General features: G+C 35.8%; 1 protein-coding gene across 9 annotated transcripts in view; it reads left to right on the plus strand.

Annotated features, from left to right (window-relative positions):
- The window catches only part of nrxn3a (neurexin 3a), a 328954-nt gene extending 302756 nt beyond the window's left edge, over positions 1-26198 (plus strand). For 7 of the 9 annotated variants that reach the window (XR_010805140.1, XR_010805144.1, XR_010805142.1 and 4 more), the window contains 3 exons: positions 5765-5840; positions 15577-16164; positions 17807-17896. Coding sequence is in view for 2 of the 9 variants with exons in the window: in XM_066694073.1 (XP_066550170.1) it covers positions 5765-5840; positions 17807-18732 (1002 nt within the window). In the remaining 7 variants the exon portion in view is untranslated. Of the gene's footprint in view, positions 1-5764; positions 5841-15576; positions 16165-17806; positions 21360-23356 lie in introns of those variants that run through there. The other 2 variants (XM_066694072.1, XM_066694073.1) reach the window with 2 other exon arrangements.
- The last annotated feature ends 458 nt before the right edge of the window (positions 26199-26656 follow it).

Raw genomic sequence — 26656 nt, forward strand, 5'->3', positions numbered from 1 at the left:
TTTTCTAAGACCACTGTAGTGATTGACTAGCAAACAATGTATCATTTTTGAATTGGAGGGGGACAATACGACAAATGCATTTTCCTAGATACCTACCTACCTCTGTAGATCTTGGCTGTAGCTAAAACGGTTAATTCCTCTCTAATTGAGATGCTCAGCCTTTTTCCATATAGCTACTTTGCATCTCCCTCCTACCAATTGCACACAGTAGGATGCTAATATTTCCTGGCACTTCTAGCTGAGTCTGTCAGTTATCTTATAGCAGAGCTGCAGTAAATATCGTGCATTGATTAACCAGATTTGCATAGGCAGTGTGAGCCTCTAGGCAAAGGGGTTGAATGCTAACCAACAGCATAGCAGTGCGCTGGACCCAACACACTGTTTCCCTGTGTAGCCAGGGGGGACATCTGCTTGGAGACGGAGAGCGATTGGAGCTAGCGCAAATGAGCCAGCAATGCTGTAAAGTTTCCTGTGCATTAGCTTTTCCTGGTGCTTTTCAGGTAATGGCCAGACAGACACCCTTCAGGAGACGTCTCGGCTCCCGTCCGCGGAAGATGGCAGCCTGTGAGGTCTGGCGCTTGGTTCCCGGGTGGAAACTGTTAAACGTCAGACGCTTTTTGTGGCGTTTGTGAAGTGAGCTTTCTAAATCTGAACTTGCTGGCAAGACATCTACCCAGACACTCCGGGAGACCTCTCTCTGGCTCCGGTTTTGGAGTGAAATCAATGTAGTGATTTAAGCTTGCGAGGACTGAGGACTTGAGGACTTGCCGTACACATTACAAAAGCGGAGAACAATTCGAGAATAATTCTGCAGAGTTGCCAGAGTTCGCTCTGGTGAAACCACAACCGCGCCGGGCATGGTGAGTGAGCTTATCTCTCCCGCCCCACAGAGTGCAGCCCCTCAAAGGCACGTTGCTTAAATGCACACAGTAAGCTCAGCCGATTCCCTGCCAGGCCCAGTCCCGCTCTGTGGATGGGCTTCTTCATTTCCTGAGGCCTGCCAAATAACCATTCGCCGCACGTTTTTGTTTCTCAATGGCTTACAGAAGACGTCGCCAATGTGTGACCATTTTCCATCGACGTGTTTGCTATTTGCTGACATCCCATGTCACTGTAAATTCTGCATTCTCAATATCCTGGGTGTCTATACCCACTCACGTCTTGGAGAGGATGCGGGGTAAGTGATCGCATCTCATAAATGCGGAAAGAAAAGAAAAAAAATTGTAACAGTTCCCGACCTCTTTATTTTATTACCCTATATTTTACTCTTTGAAGGATTTATTTAAAAATAAATGTGCATACAATTTCTTTAGTACAAGTAGTGTACATCTGCAGTGCATTAGTATAAATGAACAGCCCTCTAACTTTCATTTTGACAAGAAATCTTTATTTCTATTTTGAGCATGATTGCAATTGTTATATTGTAGCATTTTTAATTGATTGATGCTTTTTTAAGTGTGCAGTGGGCCATTTTTTGCTCAGTAATTGCAGTTTGAATTCAGCAAACGTTCGCTTCAATCAACCTTTAGCACCAGAAACGCACATTGCAACCATCTGTTCTGTTCATCTCTGGATCGGGAACACACAGAGAATCTTTAGATTTCTTCAAATACTGCTAAAATAAGCAATTTGTGTTTCTCTGGAAAGCAATACATACTAAAGCAGATCATTTTTTTCCATTGCAATAAATGGTTTATAGCACAATAAGTGGCTTATATGGCAATGAATGGTTTGTGTCTCGCTCACTGGAAGCTGTCTGCCACGCTTTGCAGTCTGCTGAGAGTTTTCAGAGTCATCTTTTTTGTGTGTGTGTGTGTGAGTGTTTAAAAGGCAGTGAAAGTCCTGTCCAATAGAGAATAAAAATGACAAAAATTGCAGTGTAAGCTTTAACATGGATGATTCATTTGCAATTGGATGAATAAAGACTTAATGGCCATGTTATCACATTACTGCTGGGCTCTTGACATATCTTACTTTACTGCCAAGGCGCAATCATTTCCGATGGTCTTTATCGTATGTTGCATCTGACTGACTTCTGCTAAAACGGCAGAAAGATGTGTAAACACCACAACACGGTTATGGGAAAGTGCCGTTGCAATCTGAAATGAGAACAGACCATAAAATCACGACCAGCATTCATCGTCCTATGCCCAACGTCTATGTTGGTCATATGTAGATAAATTCAATATGCTCTATATAAGAAACTCACCATGCATTACTAGACAATTCAAGTATATTTTGCTCTTAAAAGTCCAAAGAACATAATTTTAGGGGTTTAATTTGACTGCATTTTGTGAACGTAACTATAGATCAATTTGGCTCTGTAGTCCGCGGTACATGTTTTAAATCACAATTTCTATATCTAAAGTTTGAAGACTGTAGAATATAATGCAAATTTGCTATCCTTCTCATAGAAACGTGTGAAACAGCATTAGTGCGTCCATGTAATGTTATTTTGGGGCCTCGGATGTGTGAATTATCTCCTGTAATTTGTATTCATCAAGACAGACAATGAGTAGAAATGTGAGATTAAGCCACATGCTGTTAGGGTCAAGAACAATTTAGTTTTTGACTTGAGAAGATTTGATTTGTCTCTACAGATAAACATCCACAATCCTTCATATTTAGGTTGTCCCCTGCCTGTTACAATGTAAACATGGCACAATAAATATTTATATGCTTTTCAATTCTAGTAATCGTATTTATTTGTGTTTTGCGTACTATCCGTTCACTTTATGTAATATAATGTGCCTTATGTAATGTTATCTCCTTCTCTCATGCGGCCTTTAAAATTATGCAATTTAGGCCGCCTTGTCATTTATGTGGAGGTTGATTTTTATTCATAGAGAAAATAAGCAATTTAATTCCTCATAAAAAAGTGTATCTGTGTGCGTGCATGCATTTTTACAGTACACCTAGTACAGTGAAAGGAATTGAAGAAGTTAATTTAGAGACTTTGGCTTTAGACTATGGCAGAGTCTTACCTACAGTATTGAAATCATTGTATAAATTCAATAAACACCCAATCTTGATTTCTGAAGATGCTTGAGCTTTAAATAATGTGTAATTTCTTGAAGCCTGAAAATAAATTGAAAGGATTTAGGCGGATTTGCTTATCTGTCGGACAGCATGAAGCATTACATTTCTAGGGCTTTGGAAAGCACATTGAAACTAGTTAATCTCCAGTGGTTCAATATTAAGTTTCCCCTTACTGTCAGGCCAGTTTGAGCGAGGGGAAGATTAATCCCCTCGTAACAGATGGATGTTAAAGGCTTAAACACGGAAGAAACAAGTTTTCACATTGTTATTACACAGATTAGTCCATCTCCGCTGAACAAAAGTCCTAGTATTGGTTGCAATCGTATACAAGGTGTTGAAGGTCACAAATTGTAAAATGATTTCCATATCACAAATACAGGATGTCGGGAACACAGGTTGGTTAGTTCTAATTGTCTGAGAAACTATATTGTTCAGTTCAGAGCTTTTCAGAGGCGAATTAAAGACAGTTTTGAAATATCAGACGTCTCTGGCTTCAGTCAGTTGCATTTTCTACTCCAGTTATGGATCTCTGATGTTTCTCTCTGTTGGGGATGAGAGAATGTTTTGCCACACTAAATAGAAATTCAATGAATAATATTATATTTGCTCAGAGACATATTTTCTAGCACTTCGCTGTGGATATCTGGATGTGTGTTTGTTTGTTTGTTTGTTTGCTGGCTTGCAAAAAAATCCACCCAAAGTGCATCTTCACAAAGTTGAGAGTGCCAGGGCAGCCAGAGAGTAATATTTTATCCAGTTGTCAAGCTCAAAGATATTTATGGTCCTGTGTTTTTACTCGAAGTGTGAACTTCATCATTCTTTGTGTTATTTATAATTTCATAAAGCTGTACTATGACAGTGCTTATTTTATCCTCATTCTAATCTGCTCCTAATAAAGACATGTCAAGAGACCACAGTGAAAAATTATGGGACTGCCTGCTGCGCATACTGCAAGTAAGGGAAAACTAAGGGATAAATCAGAATTGTGGGCTACTGAGGTGAGGAGATAATCTACAAATGCTTTGTGGGAATCAGGCTTTTCCTTTCAATAGCAGTGATCTATAGTAATGAAAATCCATGCAAACTCTCAGGAACAGAAGATTGAAGTGACACTTTCGGTAAATAATTAGAAGCCGGAGCCGGAGAAAGAGAGGGGGAAAAAAATATTATCTGCAAAAATATTGACCCTGTGAGTGATATATAGACTCGCTAAATAAAACTGGTTTCAATTACCATTCGCATGGAAATAAAATAATAAAATATGAAGGCATTAACTTCCAAAGAAATCTCTTCCTGGAATGGTGTGGTAGTTCGTTTGGTTAAATAGAGTTTGACTGGTGTGAAAAATAAGAATTCAAAAAGTGGTTTGATCAGATTTATAGAAGACCTCAAACTGGCCAACAATGTTTAAAATAAAACCTGTTCAATTATAATGTTCTGTTTAGTGGTGTGGGTCAATGAAACAGTTTTCTAAAGGTCTTATATTTTTTAGATTGGAACCACACCTATACGAAAATGTTAATTACATCAGAAGCTTTTATAGGCTATTCAATTCAGTCCTGCATCTCAAACTCACAAACATGCCTTTTATGAACCAGCTCTTTGGCAGTAAATGTCGAGATGATTGCGTTTGTATAATGGGGAAAAAACAATAATAGTTAATTTCCTTCAGATGCCAATAAAAACCTTAAACTAAATGTGACTGTAATTTCAGTATTAACTACAGACCCCAGAGCACTCTATTCGTTCGGATACAATATATTCATGAACAAAAATACTGATTGGGAGGTTGTGTTCAAAGTTGTTTTCCGGGATGATTTGATTGTAAAGATGTCGGTGCAGAGAAATACAGCAGCTACAGGAGTTGGGAAAGTCTTGTAGCTGTTGAGAAAAAGTATGTTTTGGAAAACATCGATAAAATAAATCAATACAAATACAACCTTTTGCACGTTAATAGGCCACAGAACAATGTGACTGAACAGAGCACTTATAGAGACCATTAAATAGAGAACATTATAAACACTTATTCATTATTATTCTAGCTCCAATTATAGTAGGAGACGGGTTTCAAATTTGTTGTATCACACTCTTTTTACTTAATTGAAAAGACCTGAATATGGATAAGAGTGAGGGCCAGATAAAATCAAATAGTGAGACCACTCACCAATCACACAGTGACATAGCCAGTATTGTTTCACTGGTCAAATGCTTTTTCCTTCTTCCCAATGGAAATCCTCCTCCAGGTACTCGGTTGCTAATTTGCTATTTGGTTAAAGATTGTATGGTGATAATTTAACCCAGGCCTGAGTTAAATCAATAGTTCAAACAGCCATGGAAAATGTCATTGAGAATATTGCTAATAGATTTCAAGCTCTTGTCTTTGAGAACTGACACCCAGAGCTCTATTTACAAAGATGTGATATTTTAATATTCTTCTAGGGTACTGAATCATTTTTGAATATACATGTGATTGTTTTTATTTAATCATTTTACAACAGAAGAGAAGCATTTGATGTACCAGATCGGTGGCCTGTTGACCACTGAGATCTTAATTGCTTAATTGAACTAACAATGCAATATAAGGCTCAGTTATGTAATTAAGAGCTCCAGGACCGGTCTCTGAATCCATGTTCTAAACATTTAATTGTAATAATCTCATAAATTAAATTGTGTTCCTTCCTTTTTGTTTGTGTCTCTCGTCGTCTCTGTGTCGGCCGCGACGAAGACGGATGAAATTGTTTCCTCGGCGGAATGTTCCAGTGACGACGAGGACTTGGAGGAATGTGATTCGGGTCATACAGGTGGGCTGGATTAGTTTAATTTTGCTTGCTTTAATGTAAGTTTTTTCATTTGCAACTGAAGGATATAATCCTTAAAGCATCTGTTCCCATGGAACCACAAAGTGTAACTTAAATATTTTAAATGAATTAAAAAATATTAAATAAAACGTGAGCACGTACAAAAACTGAAAAGAACATGTAAGATTGCCTTCTGCAAGACATGAATGCTAAAAGAGTTACAAATCTCTGTGCTGCTCACGTAAATCCGTGTAAACCGTGCATCAAAAATCAAGTCGGATAATGAATTGTAAGTCATTTTAATCCCGGTTATTGTTATGCAAACATTGACTAAAGCTACACTTGTCCATGGGATTTACAAAGTGGTTAACATGGTGATATATTTATACTAATTTTGTTCTCTCAGCATTCAAATGAGAGCAAAAAACCTTTAAGCACAAAAGTACAAAATTAGTATTAACGAGGGCCATGTTTTCCGCACTGATGCTTCAAAATGTATCATATTTGAAGATTTTTTGCCATGTGGTATTGACTTGCATTTTTGATAGATGATACATTTTGAGTTGATAAAATTTGCTTTCGGCAAAACTATGATGTGATATCTAGCAGAGTAACTGCAATTTAACTAGTTATCTTAATGTTTTTGGGTTTCTTTTGTTTCTTTATTTTTAGAAGCTTGCCTTAAGTTAAACATTTTAATAGAGAACAGATATCATCGAATTTCTGTGTACAATTTTTTTGTTTTGTTTTTTTATAGTTTTGTTATAAGGTGAAGGTGTTCTACTGATGTTGTTATTTTTAAATCAAATTGTGAAAACTATGTTTAGTTATATGTAGGTTTTACTCATAACTTACTCTGACTTAACATTTGTTTTGGAAGAACTTGGGTACAGACCTATTTTTCTTGGATACCTTTTTTATTTTAAAACAAGCAGCCAGTCAAGTAACTGCAATGAACAGATTTTAACCGTGTTCAAATATACAGATATGTGTGTGTGTGTGTGTGTGTGTGTGTGTATGTGTGTTCTGTGTGTGTGTGTATGTGTGTTCTGTGTGTGCACACGTGTTTTATTTTTGATAGATATTCCGAATGCAAGGTTACATTGTTCTGTTTTTCATAACTAACTAAATATCCAGCAGCTACTGATTTTTTAAATATAGGACAAAAGAGCACGAATACAGCTGTTTTGGGGTTTAAGAAATCTTTCCACTGAAACTTGTAGATATTCATCCAAAAAATTTAAATTGAATTGGTCTCTTTCCAATAAGGGTGGAGGAGTTGAATTTTAGCACCAATCAGTGAAATCCTGCTCGGCTGCAATATTCTCAGATTATTTTTAAAAATGTCTGTCTCTATGCTTTTGCCCTTTAATATTGTTAAAAGAAAGAGTAGCCAGGAGTAGGAACATAGTATACAATTTAGATTGAGATGTGATTAAAATTTGTATCCATATTTCCTCGTATAGAATACTGACGAAAACAAAACAGTAGTGTTCTTTTTTCCTAAATTAGATATATTGACCAATATAGGTCACTTATGTAACACAAGAGGGATGTTTGACTGCATTTTCATTAGGTCTAAAGCCAGGTTTAAATGAGGTTTAAGTTAAGTTAGAGAGGGCACAGCACGATATGATAAGAAAAGATTCACTGACAGAACAATCATTTTTTCGAGTTCTGTAAAGTTTGACAGCAACGAATGTAAATGTAGCACAGAAGAATGACATCATGATATCCAGGTAGCTGTATCGCCTCCAAGAATTTGACAATTTCAGGGACATGACTGGCTGATGGCTAGAGTTTTGTTTTATGATGGCGTCCTTGTGGGGTCAATCCCAAGTTCTCCCAATGAATATTTAAGAGTAAGATATTATAAAATAAGGATAATTTCTTTGTCATAATGGCCCCTGAGTTACATATAAAAAAGACAGATATCAACAGCCCCCTGTCATCCAGTCACACGTTTACACAGAAATTCACGCCTTCATTCTAACCCCAGCATCAGCTGTGTGGACAGTTGCATGATATGTGGTTTCTTTTGTACAGCACGAGTGTTTTGGTCTTTTTTGTTTTTTGTTTTCCCTATATATTCTTATGGGTATGATTTTATTATAATTTCGATGTTTAGTCTCTTAGTTTCGTCTCTTAAGTTGATGTCCTCATCTGCCAGTTATCCAAAAATAATACATTTCTGTCGTTTCACCTCATCTTGTGCCGCATGAATTTTTGGTGGTTAAGAACATTTTTTTTTTTTTTTACTTTGCTTTAATTATTCGTGCCATATGGCTTAAACTGAAACATTCCCATTTTTGATTAACAAAGCAAATAAAAGGCAACAAAATCTTTTCTTGCCATCACCTTTTTTGGCCACACATGGGCCACCCCTAATCTGTCTGAAGAAAGTTGTGTGTGAAAGAATGATTTTTTTCTCCTTTCTTCTCCCCTCCTGCCCCGCCCCTCTTCCGAGCCGTTCTGCATATAAATGTTTTTTTTAAATGCAGATGGCATAAAAAGAATTTTATTGCCACAAAGTATATCTGTTTTTCTATTTTATTTGTTGATCTTAAAAGTCATTTGTGGCATGCAATAGCTGTAGCTATTAACTAACTAAAACCAACTTCCTAGTGACTTCCATTTTACAATGCATGAACTTTGATGGCTCCATCGTGTGTCTTCCTCATAGCTATGCATTCAGGCTAACCCAGCCGGCCTGTACTGTTTAGTTCAAGTTCAACATCCTACAAGTAGCAGTATCAAAAACTGCCGCTGCATACTTTCTCTGCAGCAGTGTCTGTCTGTGTGTGTGTCCGTCCGTCTGTCCGTCTTTTGTCTTGGAGTGAACCGTTTCTGTGTGGTCATGTGATTCTGTTCTCTGTTTGTAAAACTGTTGAATTGTCCCTTGCCCCCGAAGGAATTCCATAAGAAGGCTAAATTCAATTTGTAAATAAAATAGTCCAAACAACGGTCTCGAACATGACACCAGTTAATTGAAATGGCTTAAACCCCAAGCAAGTTAATAATGTATGAATTTATAAACTTCTATTCTTGTTACTAAGAACACATAACATACTTCCAACATTTTGTACACATTTGTGAGTTGATTAATTGCGTTACACTATCAAAAACTTAAGATACAAATTAATTAAGCCTGAAACATGTTACTTAGGCAACACAATCTCTGCTGGATTTACGTTTGATGGTTGTATCTTAAAGCATTTTATTTTCAACACGATAGAGGTGAAAATATCAAACGCATAAGTGCAAAGTCTCCCATGAGGTCTAATTACTGGGGCAACTTACCTTTTGCTAGAATAGCTTTGCTTAGGTATGTGCATGACTGAATTTATATTAAAACAAATGTGATATAAATCTGCTCATTGATTTTTTTTTCCAGGAGCCACTATTAAGCAATTTAACATATATCATTATTCTAGTAATGATTTATGTTGCCATATATTTAAAATCAGCCAGTTTCTGTGAGTGCTCTATTTCATGTTAATATTTGATATTTGTTGATTTATCTATAATACTTTCCAATATGGATTGCATTTGAAATATGTTCAGCCGGGCAAGGTGCTGAGCATGTTAATACCGGAGAGTTATATACTTATTAAAGCAGCACAATTTCAGTTTTCACACGCCAGTGAGAAAGTAAATAAGTGTCACCTTTAATGTCAGCTGAAATGTTGAAAAGTAATAACTCAGTTAGATTTGAATCATATCCGTTTGTTCTCTCAGATTTCATTTCAGCCACCTATAATGAAATCATCACAGAGAAATGAATCAACATCAACCCTTCAGGGCCAAACGCAGGAATAATTGTGGGCAACCAGATATGAATATTGCTTTGATTGCAATCAGACATCGGCTAGTGTAATATAGAAAGCTTAAAAAATACCTGAAGGATTTTAACATGACTGAAGAACATGGTGGGGGAAAAAAATAAATATTCAGTGCATCTGCTGAAAAGTAACTTTTATATCTGAATCTATTATTGCTTAGTTCAGTTAGAAAAGTCTTATTTATATTAATTATTAATTCATATTAATCCCTACAATGAAACGTAAAGTAATATGTAAAAGCATCAGATCGCATCCTGTGCATCTGGCATTTAATTTGGTCATGAAAATAACTTCTGTACCCATCTGTATTATTAAATAAAGAAATACATCGATAAACAAACCATTTGTTCCCGGTCAGAGAGTGTTGTTTAGATAGACAGTTTATGCTCTAGATTATAGATGTTGTCATGGCTCACAGGACCAACTGTCATATGAGAACAAGTCTTAAATCAGTTTAGGGTTATTTAGCTGACACATGTCTAGTTTGGCAAGAGGTGTTTTTTCTCCCCAGCCAGCTTTAAGGTCTTTATCATAGAAATTTCATTGTTGCTCAACAAATTGACTTCCAGAAATGGATTCACTATGATAGCTGAAAATGCCAATAAAACTCCTTGGGATTTGCTGAAGCATATAATAAATGCCCATTAGACAGACCAATCTGGAACATGCCTGCTGATATAAGGTACAATTTGAAAACACAGCATTACTTTTTCTAAATACAGCTGCTGTTGAAGAATATTTGCATGACGCTTAGTGTAGTGTCTGTGCTTATCAGGATGGTGTGGAAGATCTCAGTTGTTTCTACTTCTCTTATATAATTTTATTATCATGGCCCTTTTTGAAACCTGTTGTGAGGTAATCCATTAAATTTACTTTGTTGTGGTTTAGGTCTTTAGAATGTAATTGAGACTCCGTAGAAACTGGCAGAGTTTTAAATATTTCAGACATTTCAACTTATTTTTTACTTGAAATGTATGTTTCAATGCTTTATTTTGCTTTTAATTTTCATTTTTGAAGATGGAGTTCAATTGGCTGAATAACTAACCCTTAGTGTGATTTACCCCGATTCTCTCCCCCTTGTTAAAAAATATACCCTCTTTTTTTATCCACTGTTAATGTCATCAGCATGGGGCATTGATGTCATGTGACTAACATTTTCAAAGAGATATGTACTAAACCTGCACTGGTGAAGACATCCTTTTACAGCAAAGAGTTCCTGTTCTGATTAAAGCAATTCGGTCAACCAGTAAGATACGATGCTATCATAATTTTTGACACAGAAGATGTGTTTTTATAGTAATTTAAGTAATCAATGGGCTATTGAAAATAGACAGCAGAATATGCAAATATTAAAATCAGCTATTTATATAAATCAGACTATACCATGAAAAGTTTTAGATTGAGAAAATAAGTAGATAACTGTGCAATTTTAAGTTAATTGCATTCTTACTTTTTATAATACAGTTTATAACTGCAATTGGAAATAATTGTTGAGGACAAAGGTGCTGCTGTTTAAGAACTCTGTGTGAGTCAAATTAAATAGTTATACAATCCATCTCTTTGAAAAATGTGTATGGCATCTTGTTAGAACCTAGATGGAATGCACTTTGTCTTCCCTGATGTCTTTAGCCGCACAGGAAATGGGGTTACATGTTTACTTCTATTAATACATAGCAGAGAACTTAGCACCAAAACAAAGATATTCTAAAAGTTGCTGACTTTGATATTCTGAAGCATAGGAAATAAATGAAAATCTTTTACACCCGTCCAGAACATGTTTGCTTGAAACACAAGTTTTTCTGTGAAAACAATAAATATAAAATAAGAAATTCAGTATAAAATAGGAAATCGTAATAGCATATCATGTCTAGTTACACATACTTTCTATGCCTTTTTGATTTGGAAGACAGTTTTTTTCTCTTATATATATAGTTTAAAAAAATGAAAAACATTGACCAGTGATCTATTTAGTGCGGACAGTTGTATTAGATTAATGTATTGATTATATTTCTAAAGGATAGGTAACAATTACGGCAGCTCATTGGTGATGAGGAGTCTTGAGCTGGTAAATGGCCCATGACGTTTAAAATAACAGCAATCTCCCTTTCTGTGTAATTTGTTTTGCACACAAGCCAGTATCTTTCAGAAATTAGAACGCTTTCATCACAGCATGTTCTTTAGCAATTTAAAACGATTTGTCAATTAATGGTGCATGTCTCTATGCAGAAGCAAATCTACTCACCTAAATAAAAAAAAACACATTATACTGTATACTTTCACAGACATTTGTGCACAATTTAAAATGTTTTACCATCAACATTAAGAAGTAATAATGAAGAACCATACAAATCAAAACAAATCAAATTGTATAATTCAGCTTGACTCATTTTCCAGTTTCAGTTCTTCAGACGTGATTATTGTGTTGATCATGTAACTGGTTAATGATTTCAGACAAAACACTGATTAGAAATAAACATATAAACACAACACACAGAGGGCCCAGATGTATTTGTAATAATGAGCTTCCACTACAATCTCTTACTCTGACCACTTTTGTTTTATTATAAATAAAATTCTGAATATCACTGTAAACTGCAGCATTTTTAATGTACTTATTAATGTAATGCCCTAAATGCCATTACAGAAGTAACATCTGTTTAACTGGGTTTTTTTTAATTATTATTATTTTGGGCCCTCTTAGTCATCAGTGTACATTTAAAACTTACATCTTGACAAAAAGTACATCTGTCAAGAATATACATCCAAGGATCCATGCCCCTTTAAATGCAATGGTCCAAAATAATATACAAATCCATAAAACACAATGTGTGTGTATGTGTAACAAATACCACTAAGCAAGATAAGGTAAGTGTGCAGATTAAAATCAACACAAATTGGAATGGTTATTATTAAGTTTGGGGTATAAAAAGGTCACTTCAGTCACTAGTCTCTCATGTATTAAATATGATCTCATATTAAATATCTCCCTGTTTTGTAAACTACAGTAAAATATGACCTTCTAACGAAAGTGACTACTCTAAAGCATGTTGGGTGACTACTCAGTAGTGAGATAGGTTGACAACTTCAACTTAAAAATCTCAGATACAGTATATTTTAAGTTAATATAATCACATACTCAATAGCAATTAGACATGACTGCAGACAAAACTGCAATAGTATATTATAAAAACACATATTTTAATTATGAGGCTTCCCACACTTAAAATCTCTTTCCCTCTGAGTTCTGCGTATTTAATGTTAAATGCTTTGAAGTTTACAAGCTGCTTATAGGAAGCTTATTTTACCTTCAGTTGTATTTTCAGTTCCTTGATTTAGATATTCCAAAGAACCTCAATGACCAGAAGGTTGTTTAAAACTAGAGAGAAAGATAGCCCTTTGCAATTTCCAATTACATTTTTGATTAAAGCAGGGCCTCCCTCCCACCCCACACCCCCCCCCCACACACACACTGTACTCTTTCTACCTTGGAATTATCTGAGCAAGAACACAAAACCCACAGTACATCTTCTGTAGAAATATAAAAACATTTTTTGTAAAAGGCAATTCATATCTAATCAAGAACTTGAGAAAACAATAGCAAGCAGAACTGCATTTGGGTTACAACTGACTTTAATTAGTTTAGCAGCCTTGTAATTATTTCTGAGAGCGAAACCTCAAATAGAGCAATTATTGATAAATCATTATGAAGCAGAGATAATGATTTAACTGTATCTGTCTCAGTCATTTGTATTGAGCTGCTTGAATAAACTAAACCAGTTCTTGTTTGAAGAAGAAGAAAATAAAGTGCATTTATCCTGTGGAATGACTATCTAACTATCCTTAGTCTCATATTTACCACACGTGCAATCAAAGTTTGGGCAACTAGACACATTGCTGAGCATGACATATATCAGCTATTGAACTCAGTGTTTTATCACTCTCCTCCAACGCTTTCAGTTGTGTCTGTTACTTTATGATAAAGCAGCTCCATTTGCCTTTTATATGCTGTTAAAGCATTTTTAAGAGGTTACCAAACAAGTATGCTTTTTTGAGCTGCTTTGCAAGCTTGTTAAAAATGTTTACTGCTAGAAATGATCCACATGGCACATGCAGATATCCTCGATGTGGGATGAATTTATATATAAACTATACATTTAATCTATTTAAACTATGTTTATAAATGTTTATTTTTATTTTTGTTTATACATGCTTCTAAGTAAAGCATAACAATGTATGTTTTCATTTCTGCATTTCCAATTAGAATGATATATAAGCTGATGAACAGCAACGCTGAAATTTATTATTTTAGTCACAGCTGCAAAGAATTTGAATAAACAGGATAGAAACAACATTTATCAGTTTGCTATGGATATCATAATAGAAATATGGAAATGTTTAACAACTAAAATTAAAAACTTCAACTGATACTTCAACTCCTACCTACATAAATCTTCAGTTTGTAGATGAGCAACATGTTAGTAACATGCCATTAGACTGTTTTTGTAATATAGTAAGAGCATTTGTCAATTAGCATTTGTTGTACAAGTGATACAATAATATTACGATACAATAATATTAGAAACATGACTCTGGTCAAACATGCACGAGATACCTTCAGACTCACCCCTTAAAACCTTACATATGATATGAAAATGATTCTTGTAACGCCAACGCTGTGCCCTCTTGTGGAATTCCTCAAAGTACTCTGTATAGCTGTTAAACCAAAGGCTGTGGGTCCAATCACAACACAACCCTTGAACCAGATCAACATTGGCTTTAAAGATAACGATAACTATAATCATATAATGAAAAAACATGTTCCTGAACGACAAACTCAGTCGTTTTTGTAGCTGACGGTATTCTAAACCAATTCTCTTGGCTTTGAGGATCTGCAGCCATTGGTCGAACTGCTCCTCTGACCTTTAACCTTTCTCACCTTGCTAACCTCCTCCTTACCCTAGCTTGCTGTACTGTTCTTCTACTTTCCCTAAATGCAACTTACTTTAAGCATGCATTAACATCTACAGTAAAAGTAACCCATTTTCAGCCAATTTCTTCTATCTTTCTCTGACGTACATCCAGACTGCACGCCCGTTACATGTTTAAAAATACTAATAAACGATACTTTGTCCTTAAAGCACATAAAGGAGGCGACAGTTGCCTATAAACTGTCCCTCTTCGTGTGTGTGTTTTAGTGTGTGCATCTGGTTGTTCATCTATGATAGTGTGTGACAAATTTTAAATTGCTTTGTTCTTTCTTCCCTTGGGAAAATTGTTTTTCTAGTTTATATATATATATATATATACTTAAATATATATAATTTTTGTTGTTATTTTTTAATTGCTGATCTATTTGGTTTTGTTCAAATTTTTTTGTCAAAAAAAAAAAAGCTGAAAAATTAGTTGTGACTATTTTCTGATTATGATTATGATTTCTTAATACACTTCTTTCTTTGGTTTCTTTATTTTCGAGGGATTTGGAACTGCTTCAGCACGAGTCCTGCAGGGCCTTAGTCGCACATTGGCTGCGTCTCTCCGTACAAATTGAGAAACGATAACCCGAGGAGTACATTTTAGATTGCCAGGCGATTCCGTCATGCAAATTACAAATCTGCAGATGTATCTAATGTCTATATAATCAAAAAAATACTAATCATTGGCCTGCATCGCCCCTGGTGAAGAAGTTCCGGATCTAGAATTTATTTTTCTGTTGATTTTATTGATTTGAAAGCTATTTTGATTAACGATCTTTGATTAATGAATGATTTCAACTGCATGGCAAAGAAGAAGTTGCAGTTTAGGGTTTGTGAGATTGTCAGTGTTAGAGTTATGTTATTTTTTGTAGATGGGCATGTATATATGCTCATTGTTTGTATATCCCCATCCCTTCCTTACAGCCAAAAGCTCTAATGCCGCCAGACCGCTTCGTATCGCCTTTACATGGACATGGCAACTGACTTACACATTCACCCCCATCTTTTTCATTTCCTATGTAGTATGCTCATAGGTCCAGTCCCTTCACTCCCTCCCTCCCCCGTCCCCCCTCTCTTCTTTAGCAGTGTTAAAATATGTACAGTCATCCATTAATTGAGGAAAAAAATAAACTAAGCAAAAACTTTACTGCAATTATTAGAATGTAGATATTTCAAGAGCAGCAAGAATCTAAAAGTTATCGATGTACAGTTTTTTGTAATACTTGAGTTATTTAAACTGATACAGAAAAAGAGAGAGAGAGAGAGAGAGAGAAAAAAACAAAACAGAATTATGGTGAAGTTTATTTTTCATGTCATGTGGTGTGGATGTATGTGTTGTTGCCTCCCTGTACCATCTTGTCAAAAAAAAAAGAACAAATATTAAACAAGAAATACAATTGCTAAAGTAAATTTTACAACAATATAACTATACTTGTCCAAGAGCATTCTTACACAACTTTCTTTTGTACATTTTTTTTCTTCATGCCAAAATCATGCGGGCAATTTGTTGATGTAAGTTGACGAAAATTATGTGGTATGCTTTCTTCCTTCAATAACGTTTTTTGTAGGCTGTTATAATTTTGAAAGCTGATTTATATTTTTTACAGTTTTGCTTTTTTTTGTAGACTAACTTACTAAGCCCTTTTTTGATAACTCTTACTGTGCATTTAGTTTGTGAATGTCTATAACGTAATGTTTGCTGTAAGTTTGTAAGTACTAAAAACCTGTATGTTTGCATTTAATTTTTTATGATTTTGTTTTAGATTTGCTTTATTGTTTTAGTGCTATCTATATATATGCAAGCCTTCGCAGTATATAAGCAGCCACCATGGCCAAGGAATTTGTCAGTTTCAATGAAGCCTGAATGTTCGATTTTGACAGCTCAGGTTTTGAGATTAAAGCATTTCTCCAGATATGTCTTTCCATTAGAAGTAATCTTAACATTTGATGGTGTTTTATTCTATTTTGTCACCTTTTTATGCAATTTGAAATGAAATGTTTGTCAAATATAAGGGTTGCAACACTTAAATTAGCTATGTTATCTTTTGCACCACTCCTTGGAACAAAATGCTATTGCTATGACACTTAGCTGTTAGGAAAAAAAGATTTGTAATTCAAATTTATGAAATCGCAACTTCCAGAGAAAGTGTGTCACCGGAATATAACTATGTTATGTGTTATCTTTTGAATGGTTTTTGATTCTGGGAATATGGATGAATGGGAAATAACATTCGAGAACCAGGATTGTTAAAGTAAATGATTAAAGTAAATGATTGATTCAATTAATACAGATAATATCCGATCTATGACATATTAAAGCATGTGATAAGATTAGTGCTGTAGGGGCATACACTATACATTATACTTTCGTTCTCTGGAATATTTATTTATCCACCTCAATAATGTTGACCGTGTTTTACCATCAGCTGGAAAGTGACGTGTGTGCTGTCAAAGTCTGAACATTCAGCTGACATTGGACTGTTTTCTGACATCCTGCCATTTTGGTAGCTGTATAAAGCCAGTCAAAAGGCGAGTGGCTAGGGGCTCTTGGGAAGCCAGTTTGTCCCCGAATATGGTATTGACAGTAACCGTGTTGGAAACATGCTCAGCTGGACCCTTGATCACAACGTCTACCTCACTCTCTGTCTAGACCAGGAAATGGACATTGTTATTTCCATTTCAAGACATTGTTCACCAAGTGGCTTTTTGGAGACGGGGTGAAAAGGGACACAGCTTTGCCTAGAAATGTCCAAAATAGGATGTCTCTGCTCTCTGTGACATGTCATGGAGATCCCAATGTCCAGGACAGGGAACGCAGAGAGTAAGGAAGACAAGACTGGCTCGCCCTTGCATTTCCCTTGAAGCCTTTTGATGCAGTGTCAAGGTTTTCGTTTTTTCTTTGGATATGATTTCTCTTGGTTGGTTTGGTATTGTTTTTGTTCTGGTTTTATTGGAATTGTACTGATTGGTTGGTTATGATTTCTTTATTGATTTTTCTTCGTGTGTGTGCGTGTGCGTGTGTGTATATATATTTATATTTTTATATATATATATATATATATATATATATATATATATATATATATTGATATCAATGTGCTCTTGGAAAAGTCCAACTCTGTCCTAACACGCGTTTCCTCTTTTTAAATCCTAGGAGGTGAATTAGTTATCCCAGTACTTGTAGAAGACCCCTTAGAAATTCCTCCTATAGCTACTCGTGCACCTTTCATTACCCTCCCCCCAACCTTTCGCCCCCTCCTTACCATTATTGAGACCACCAAAGAGTCCCTGTCCATGACCTCTGAGGCGGGGTTACCTTGCTTGTCGGACCAAGGCAGCGATGAATGTGATGATGATGGCTTGGTGATATCTGGGTATGGCTCAGGGGAAGCTTTTGACTCTAACCTGCCCCCTACTGATGATGAAGATTTTCACACCACCTTCTCCCTGGTAACAGATAAGACCTTGTCTACGTCGGCCTTTGAAGGTGGCTACAAAGCTCATGCGCCTAAGTGGGAATCCAAGGATTTTAGACCTAACAAAGCCTTCGAATCTGGTAGGACTACTACCACATCTTTATCCCCTGAGCTGATTCGCTCCACAACTTCTTCCACGCCCGAAATGGTGCCCAAACTGCCAGCAGGCAAAATGAATAACCGAGAGCTTAAACCCCAGCCAGACATAGTCTTGCTTCCATTGCCCACTGCCTATGAGATAGACAGCACAAAGCTGAAGAGCCCATTAATAACCTCGCCCATGTTCCGTAATGTACCCACAGCAAACCCCACGGAGCCAGGCGTCAAACGGGTTCCGGGGGCTTCGGAGGTGGTCCGCGAATCTAGCAGCACAACTGGAATGGTCGTCGGAATTGTTGCTGCGGCTGCTTTGTGCATCCTAATTCTCCTGTACGCTATGTATAAGTACAGAAACAGGGACGAAGGATCTTACCAGGTCGATGAAACGAGAAATTACATAAGCAATTCAGCACAGACAAACGGCGCGGTCGTCAAGGAGAAACAGCAAAGTGCGAAAAGCAGCAACAAGAAACAGAAAAACAAGGACAAAGAGTATTACGTGTAAAAAAAAGAATATATAATAAAATATATGTAAAAAAGAAAGAACTATATTATAAAATTACCATATTGGGAGCTGCAATTAATAAGAAAAATACAAATGAAAAAGAACTGAAAACTCCTACTGCACGGAGACAATGAACTTTGAAATGTACTGTAATATAAAGCACACTTACTATTGTAAGCATACCAAGATGGCTAATAGCGACATTAGTGACCTTATTCTTCTATCTGGTCGGAGAAGTTATCAGTGTAGAATACTTCACAGCTATATCATTATCCCAAGTGACTTTTACAGATATGTGATCCTTGGCGTAAATCTTGTTTTTTGTAACCCTGTACAAATATTTTGGCCATTTCAAGCATGTATGCGACATGTAGTGCTGGCATCTTTCTGAGAGTGGGTGAGAAAAAAAAAGGACTATTGCCATAAAAAATGACAAATTTGTATTGTTTCTACATTATGAAGTGTGGTGTCTTATAAGTTTTGCTCTGTGCAAAAACACTGTATTAATATTAAATGAAACAAACAAAAAAATGGTAAGGTTAAACAGATCAGCATTGATCTTTATGGCGTCGATTATCCAATTCCACCTAACTCTTAGCTTTTAATTGTACAACATACATTGTACCTGAAACCCGACACGGAGCTGAGAGGAGATGTTGGATTTTCTAGTCTCGGTGAAGTATCTGATTGTAAGTGCATGCCATCAAATGCTATATGGTGTTCAACTTCGCTTGAACAGATGTATCAGGCCAAACGATTAATCATCAGAGTTACATTCCTTTTTAAAAAAACAAGCAAAACAAAACGAAACAAAAAAAAATATCCAGGTACATTTTCTTCCCCGCCAGTACCAGTATCTTACAGCCTTCAGCGCAATGGCTCCTCCCTGCCCGTCTCTTTTTCATTGAGCTGCTGTGACAGAGTAATCTTGTGACGTCTGATGGAGGACTGGTACAGTACTATAACACTGTTAAGGATGTTTAAACAGAAATAAATCTAATGTGAAAGTGTGAATTTTATCTGTTGTCACAGTCAGCTGTGTCAAACAACAAATTTGTTTACATATTTTATTACATTATAGCTGTTGTACTTTGTAGGTAGATATTGTACATAAAATTTAAGTTGTAATTTTTTTAGTATTTTATTGTACAGACTGATCATTTGGTTTATCAGTGTATTTCATGAGATTCAAAACTGTAATCTGATATGAAGAAAGACTTTGGAGCAACAAAAATATACATATTTTGTAAAGAGGAAAAAAAAAAACTATTGTTAGGTTAGGAATCTAATCTTTCTCGCTGATGTCGCATGAATATTTGACTACTGGAAGTTGTCAATCAAATACAAAATGCCCTTCTTAATTGTATCAAGGCTTCCTTGTTATCAATTATTTTAGTGTTATTTTTTTATTTTCAAAGGAAAAACTAAATCCAATAAAGAGAGATTTGAATGGTGTTAAAGCACGGTTCAGACAACCCCATGATAAAAACAAAATGTGATTACACCTCGATGTCTATTGCTGCGGATTGCTGTTACAGAGTCTTGTGAAATTACTTCTGGCTATTTTTTTATGATTTATTTATTCTCCGTTTCTTTTTTGTGTACACTTATTTATGATTTTTTTTCTGATCAATATGTGCAGACTGTATGTGGGCTTTCAACATGTTCTTTTGTTTTTTTACCAAAATTTAAATCAATGTGTACATTACTTTTCATTTATTGTGTTGTTACTGCTTTAATTCACTCATTCTTTATTTTGCAATTATGTTCGAGGATATGCTTAGCAATAAAATGTTCTTCCCAAAGCTGTGAACATTAGTGTACAGTTTACTATTGTTTGTAACATATGCATGAATAATTTTAATGAAGATGCACTAGGAATCTGTTTAAATTGGGACTTCTAGAATTCTATACTTCAGTCTGTGAGGTCTGTGCTTAGTTGATGATGTCATAGGTGCTTCAGTCTGTAATATTTTTGAGTTTTCATGGTTAACGTCACGAGTGCAAAAGGTTCTCCGCCCGTTCGTGAGAAATCTGCTGCAACTTCACAAACAGTGTTGAAAATGACAGCCACGGCCCCAGAAAGACCTCCAGGCCCCGATGACAGAAATATGTCCTAGCATATGCTCTTATGCCCTTGAGTATCCGTTGCTTTCTGAGACTTGGCCCGAGACGCATCGCATGTTTCTTTTTTCTTTTCAATCTGCAAGACCTCACACAGCATCCTGTCTCTTTTCCCCCCCGATTACTCACTGATTGTTGGCTTATGACAATGGTGCGAAAGACAGAGTAGGTCTTCAAACAGTTGGAAGTAAACTAACATCAGAGAAAAGTATTTGATAGTTATGATTTTACTGCAGCCTCTTCCTAGATTATCTGATTTTCATGTGCAATTCATCAGATGGGGCATTTTTCTGGTGTCTGTATGGTTTTATTTTATGTGCTTAATTTTTTCATTTGATCTTCTATTTGTTTTCCTCATTTTGTCTTGTTTATTTGTGCTTCCTCGTTTATCTGAAAAACTTTTTCCTCAGCTAGGTAGACACTGAATGGATATTTCAACAGCCTGTAACTCACGGGAACTTGGAGATCAGACAGCAAGGTATCCATCTGCAGAAGGAGAAAGTTAAAAAGGCTCATTAAAAGCAGAAAAAGATGGGGGGGGGGGGTGACAGAGTGCAATCAAAAGCTACCAAAACCATTCAATGCATCTTACAATGGAGAAAAAATCTGGTTTAAATGTAAGCTATTGTTCTTGCTCTTTATGGTGCAGAGGAGGAATTCATTTTTATTATTCATTTTTATTATCCCTGAATCATCAGCCTTACAGCTCTCTCTTGTTATAAATTTAATACTTTTTTTGTATATATTTTCCTGTTTTTGAAGCAAGGAATGTATGTCACAAGGATAGAGTGTGTGTGTGTGTATGTGTGTGTGTGTGTGTGTGTGTGTGTGTGTATGTTTAATTAAAGCAATTCCAGAAACATTGGGTAGAACACAACACCATACAGGCTGCTATAAACTTTCTCTATTTATCACATAAACACTTAACAAGAATAATTACTAGAATGTATTAGAAGTCTGCCGATTAATTATCAGACTTTGCAGCCAAGCCGTTTCTCAGAAGGAAATACCAGTGTTTCGCTCTGCAGGATTTAATATTACGATGGTATTTTATGCCCTATTGTGTAGCATTGATTGTCTGGTATATTGGGAATCATCTCCATAACAAGATTACAAAAGAGAGGCCAAATGAATAATCCAAAACTCTCTCCCGGGTTAGAACTTCATATCCAAGTAATAATATGGGCATGCAAGTATGAATATCATTTGACATTGTTAACAAAAAGGTGAAATTGTAATTTTACACGGAAAATCCATCTGAATGGTTGATGTGAAGTTAGTTCAGCGGCTAAGATAATATATATTTGCACACATATACTTTGTCTTGCTTAATAAATACTTTTGCACCTGCTTCCAATTAGTAGCCGCGGTTCTCAGACGTTTAGATTAGATTGTAATCAGACATTTACTGCAGTAATGACTGAACTAATAATATTGAAAAAGTGTTTATTCCCACCACGTCTCATTTAAATTAAATGCAGGGAGGGTCACAGCAATTATGTTGTGGGAATGTAAATGAATGCTATTTTCATAGAAGGCGGGAAACAAATGCAGTCCAATCAATGCATAAATTAATATTTTATCTGGTCACTGTAAGAAGGTAAAGTAGTGCTTGCTTCATTAAATTGTTTTCATTTTGCATATTTAATGTTTATCATGATTTTTTTTAATGCCCCAATCAAGGAGCCACTTTCTTTACATCCCACTCTGATAAATCCTAATAATAAAAATCTCCTGACAGGAACTCTGAGCCAATTTACCTCCACCAAATTGACCTATTAAAGGGACTGAAAACTCATTATAAGGCATCATTTATACTATTCAAATATTTATATGCAAGGATCGTGGGTAATGTTAAAAATGCAATTTAAAGGAAAGCACGTTTAGAGAAACTGTAACATTCACATTTTATATTTTGTTACAGATTTCGTATTTCTCAGTTACAAAATAATAATGATAATAAAAGAATAGGGATTTCAAATTGTGTTGTCCAATAAGTAATTAGCTGTTGCCAGTAAAGTCTGAGATAAGTGATAATGATAATTATATTACTATAAATATCACCACCATCAGCCTATATGGATCCACTGCTGGACGAAGGCTCCCCAAGATGTCTCCACTTGCTTCGGTCTACAGCGTCTCCTTTCCACGTCACGCCTGCAAAAAGTTTAGGATTTCATTTCTCCAGTTCTTTGTTTATCTCCTGGTATCCATTCATTAGTTGTCCATCTTTGCCCTGTTCTGCTCTTTTTCTCTGCATCTTTCTCATACAACTTGTATCCTTCTGGTTCTTTTGGTTTTTGGTCCGGTGTCTTGAAATCGATGTGTTACTATCTTTGTAAATGTTTGGTATAAGATGGGAAGTAGACTAATGGGCCTGTAGTTTCTCAGACCTTTTCTTTCTCATTTCTTGTGAAGGAGGATGACGGTTGCATTGTTCCATGTATCTGCTATTTATTTCAGAGACATGTTTGCCTGAATCTTCTCCTTTTTTCTCCAGCTTCCTTTAGCATCTCCACTGTGATCCCATCATCTCCAGGTGCTTTTCCATTTTTCATCTTCTGTATGACATAGCCTACATCTTCTGGAATCGCATCTGGTACTTCATTTGTGTCCATTGAGACCTCCTCCTCTCCTTTACTGCTGTCATCACTTCTGATAATTGCATCTCTGTTTTGATTGTTTTGCCATCATCATTTTTCTTTCCTATTGATTCTTTCCTATACATACATATATATCACCAATCCCAAACAATTAATGAACGATCAAAAACTAAAAACTAAATGTTACCCTATATGTATAATTATGTTTCATGTCTACATGGTTGAAGAGGGTTTCAGAAGAGGAGCATTGTTGTTGATTGTCCCCAGGTCGACTGAGAATGAACTTTGACCCCTTAATTACCTTTTGAAAACTGCTCTCTTAACAGCGGCAGGTATAACTATCTACTGATTAAAGGCGATCGAGGTCAATGCTTAGCTTAACCTGTTTAGATTGCAGAATACTAATTAGTGTTGCTATTACAGAGACCTATTCATTTTCAAGTAATAGTATTTTTTTTAATAGTCAATTGGGATTCGACCATTTGGGACATGCATATTTCAGTGCATATGTATATTAAGCAATACTAACGATTTCATGAATCCGATAAGACAATTGATCTTTAATAGGTATATAGGACATGGCAACAACTCTTCATGTAGTCTCTTTACCGGTACACAATATCTGTACCACTCCCTGTAAGACTCACTTGTGACAAAAAAATAAATTGTCTCCAAGTTTTGTGTTACAGCCTTTAAAATGCAACACAATTATTGACTGAATTTAGTCTATCAGCTATGCACATTTCATTATTTTCTACCTTATAGTTGCATAAAACAACAGCCCTGAGGAATGAAAAACCTGCGGCACTTACTGCTGTAAATGAGCCAGATGGTTCTATAGACCACAGTATTGATTGATGTTTGCTGCAGCAGTTATTTTTACTTTTCTTTAAAGCAATCAAATCTGCTTTTGAAGGGTAGAAACAACTCCAGAAATTAGCGGCTAATCTTTGCCTGCATTCCAGGCCTTTTCTGCCTAACAGAAGGACCTGTATAATCACGTCGAGAGCTCCCTCCCGGCGTTTGAAATCCGGATCATTATTCCTCAAGACCACAAGGGAATGTACTGTAATCCTTTGGATACTTTTAACTAATTCGCAATACCTCAACCCCGATTTTTTAATAAGTTACATATAATTGCAGTCATTCCATTTTGAAAGTTCAGGTCTATTAAATAGTGTGTAAAATGACAGGATTTTTTGTTGGCTTCGTTTTGTTTGTTTTTTCCACTGGAAAATGTGCTTTGCTTTTCACAATATGACAGGTAAGGTTATAGTACTTATCATTACTACTTAATCACATGCACAAGACATAGACACCAAAATGGTCTAAACATCCTTTGATGATATAATACCAGTGTATTATTACAAAAACACAAATTCCTGTTTGCTTTTGAGCTCATAAATATCCATAAAAATGATGTCAAGTTTAATAAAAAACAATGCTAAAAAGTCAAACTCATTTGGCCTCTGGAAACCATCTTATATATCACACTTTTATGTGTCAGTCCAACCAAAAATGGCCAATGTGTTTTCAGAACAAAAGAAAGAAAAACGCCAGGCATCATAAAAAAATGATTCTAATTAATTGTGCCATCTGAAGCTATATCTCCCCCCTACATAAGCAGATAAGAAGGTAAGCAATTTGTATACAGACTTCTTGATGCATTCACTCACATAAGTCCAGCAAAAGAAGGAGAGAAGGGAAATATGCACATTCAGTCATATATTTAAATTACAGGGAGGAAACGTCTCATTCTATCAAAGTATACAGAAGTAAAACTCAAAAATTAACATTTTATTCTCAGCTTGGCCGTATTTCTGGTATTGAAGTCTTTCAGATGGTCATCACATGTCTCTATTTCATTCAAATTGTAGTGGACATCATGTTTTAATAGCACATGTAGGCTCACAAATCGCTTAAATGATTCTACGTGCTGAACAGCGTATATTAACAGGAACACAGGAGGTCTGGAAATCACATCAAATTCATCACTGTTTATTGAAGAGACAGAAAACCAGTTTAAATAAGAGCATTTTGTAGCTGCTGTACTTGTAATACTGTCCTCTTTGTGTATTTGAATTGTTTGGCACTGCACCATAAGCAGCATTAATACAATGACTAATAAATACGTACTTAAAAAAGCTATATTAACTATCTACGCAATCATCTAATCTGTATGCATTTATGTGACATGTTTGCAAGAAACAAAAAAGTATCATAAGACAAAACAGACAGGATCTCAATGATGTCATTGGCTTAGATAACAAAACAAAGCATTTATCACAGAGCTAGTGCACAGCTATTGCCATGAGCAATAAAACATTTAATTAAGCAGTGTTTTTTGCAAGAGTAAAAGATTAGTTGATAGGGACCAGAAGTGCAAATGAAATCAGTTGTGAGCCATGGCAAGATGCTGGGCACACACTCACATTTCCAAGTCAATTCCCTCTGTCAATGTCTCAGATCAGACATGAAGTCCAGTGCAATGGTTTGACTGTTACCCTGTTTTGAAGACAGCATGTATATGAAAACATTATGTTTTTTCAGCTGTGTGTATCAGGGAACCAAATAAAGAAAATATCAGAATAAAGTATGATCGTTTCCTTTATTTGATGAAGGGGCAAGTGCAATGTTTCTTTATATCTTCACATACCAGTTCAGAGGGGAAATATTGTGATTGACTAGTTTTATTTGAGAGGTAGAAAGGTGTTGGTGGATGTAATCGAGTAGCGTGCAAGTTTCTTCAGAGTTAAAGTGATATATGGAAATAAAAATGATGTGAAAAAGTGATACCTCTCGCTGATTGAATAATAAATAATGGAGATATGGGTAAATGTGTCATGGATGTCCCCCGTGTATGCTTGCTTCACATGCCTTCAGTTTGAGGCTCAAAAGGAAGTCATGGGAGCCGTGTTGACATTATGCACACTTATTATATAGGAGCAGTGGCATTAAAGACCTGCCTGCAGTCGAGATGAACAGCCTTCGAGGCAGCTCAAATCTTATTCCAGCAGTTAGTGTCAGAAAGATGGAAAATCTTGATGATGTAACAGTGATGTGCTGGGACTCTGCTGTATGTACACCACTGTTTTCAGTGTTACCTTTACATTGTTTGCTGTCACAGGAATTACTTAAACTAAATTACTTGTCTTTGAAGTACCTGGCCCCTGATGCAAAACAACAGATTATATGTA

The sequence above is a fragment of the Amia ocellicauda genome, chromosome 21 (assembly GCF_036373705.1).
Source record: "Amia ocellicauda isolate fAmiCal2 chromosome 21, fAmiCal2.hap1, whole genome shotgun sequence".
Classification (NCBI taxonomy): domain Eukaryota; kingdom Metazoa; phylum Chordata; class Actinopteri; order Amiiformes; family Amiidae; genus Amia; species Amia ocellicauda.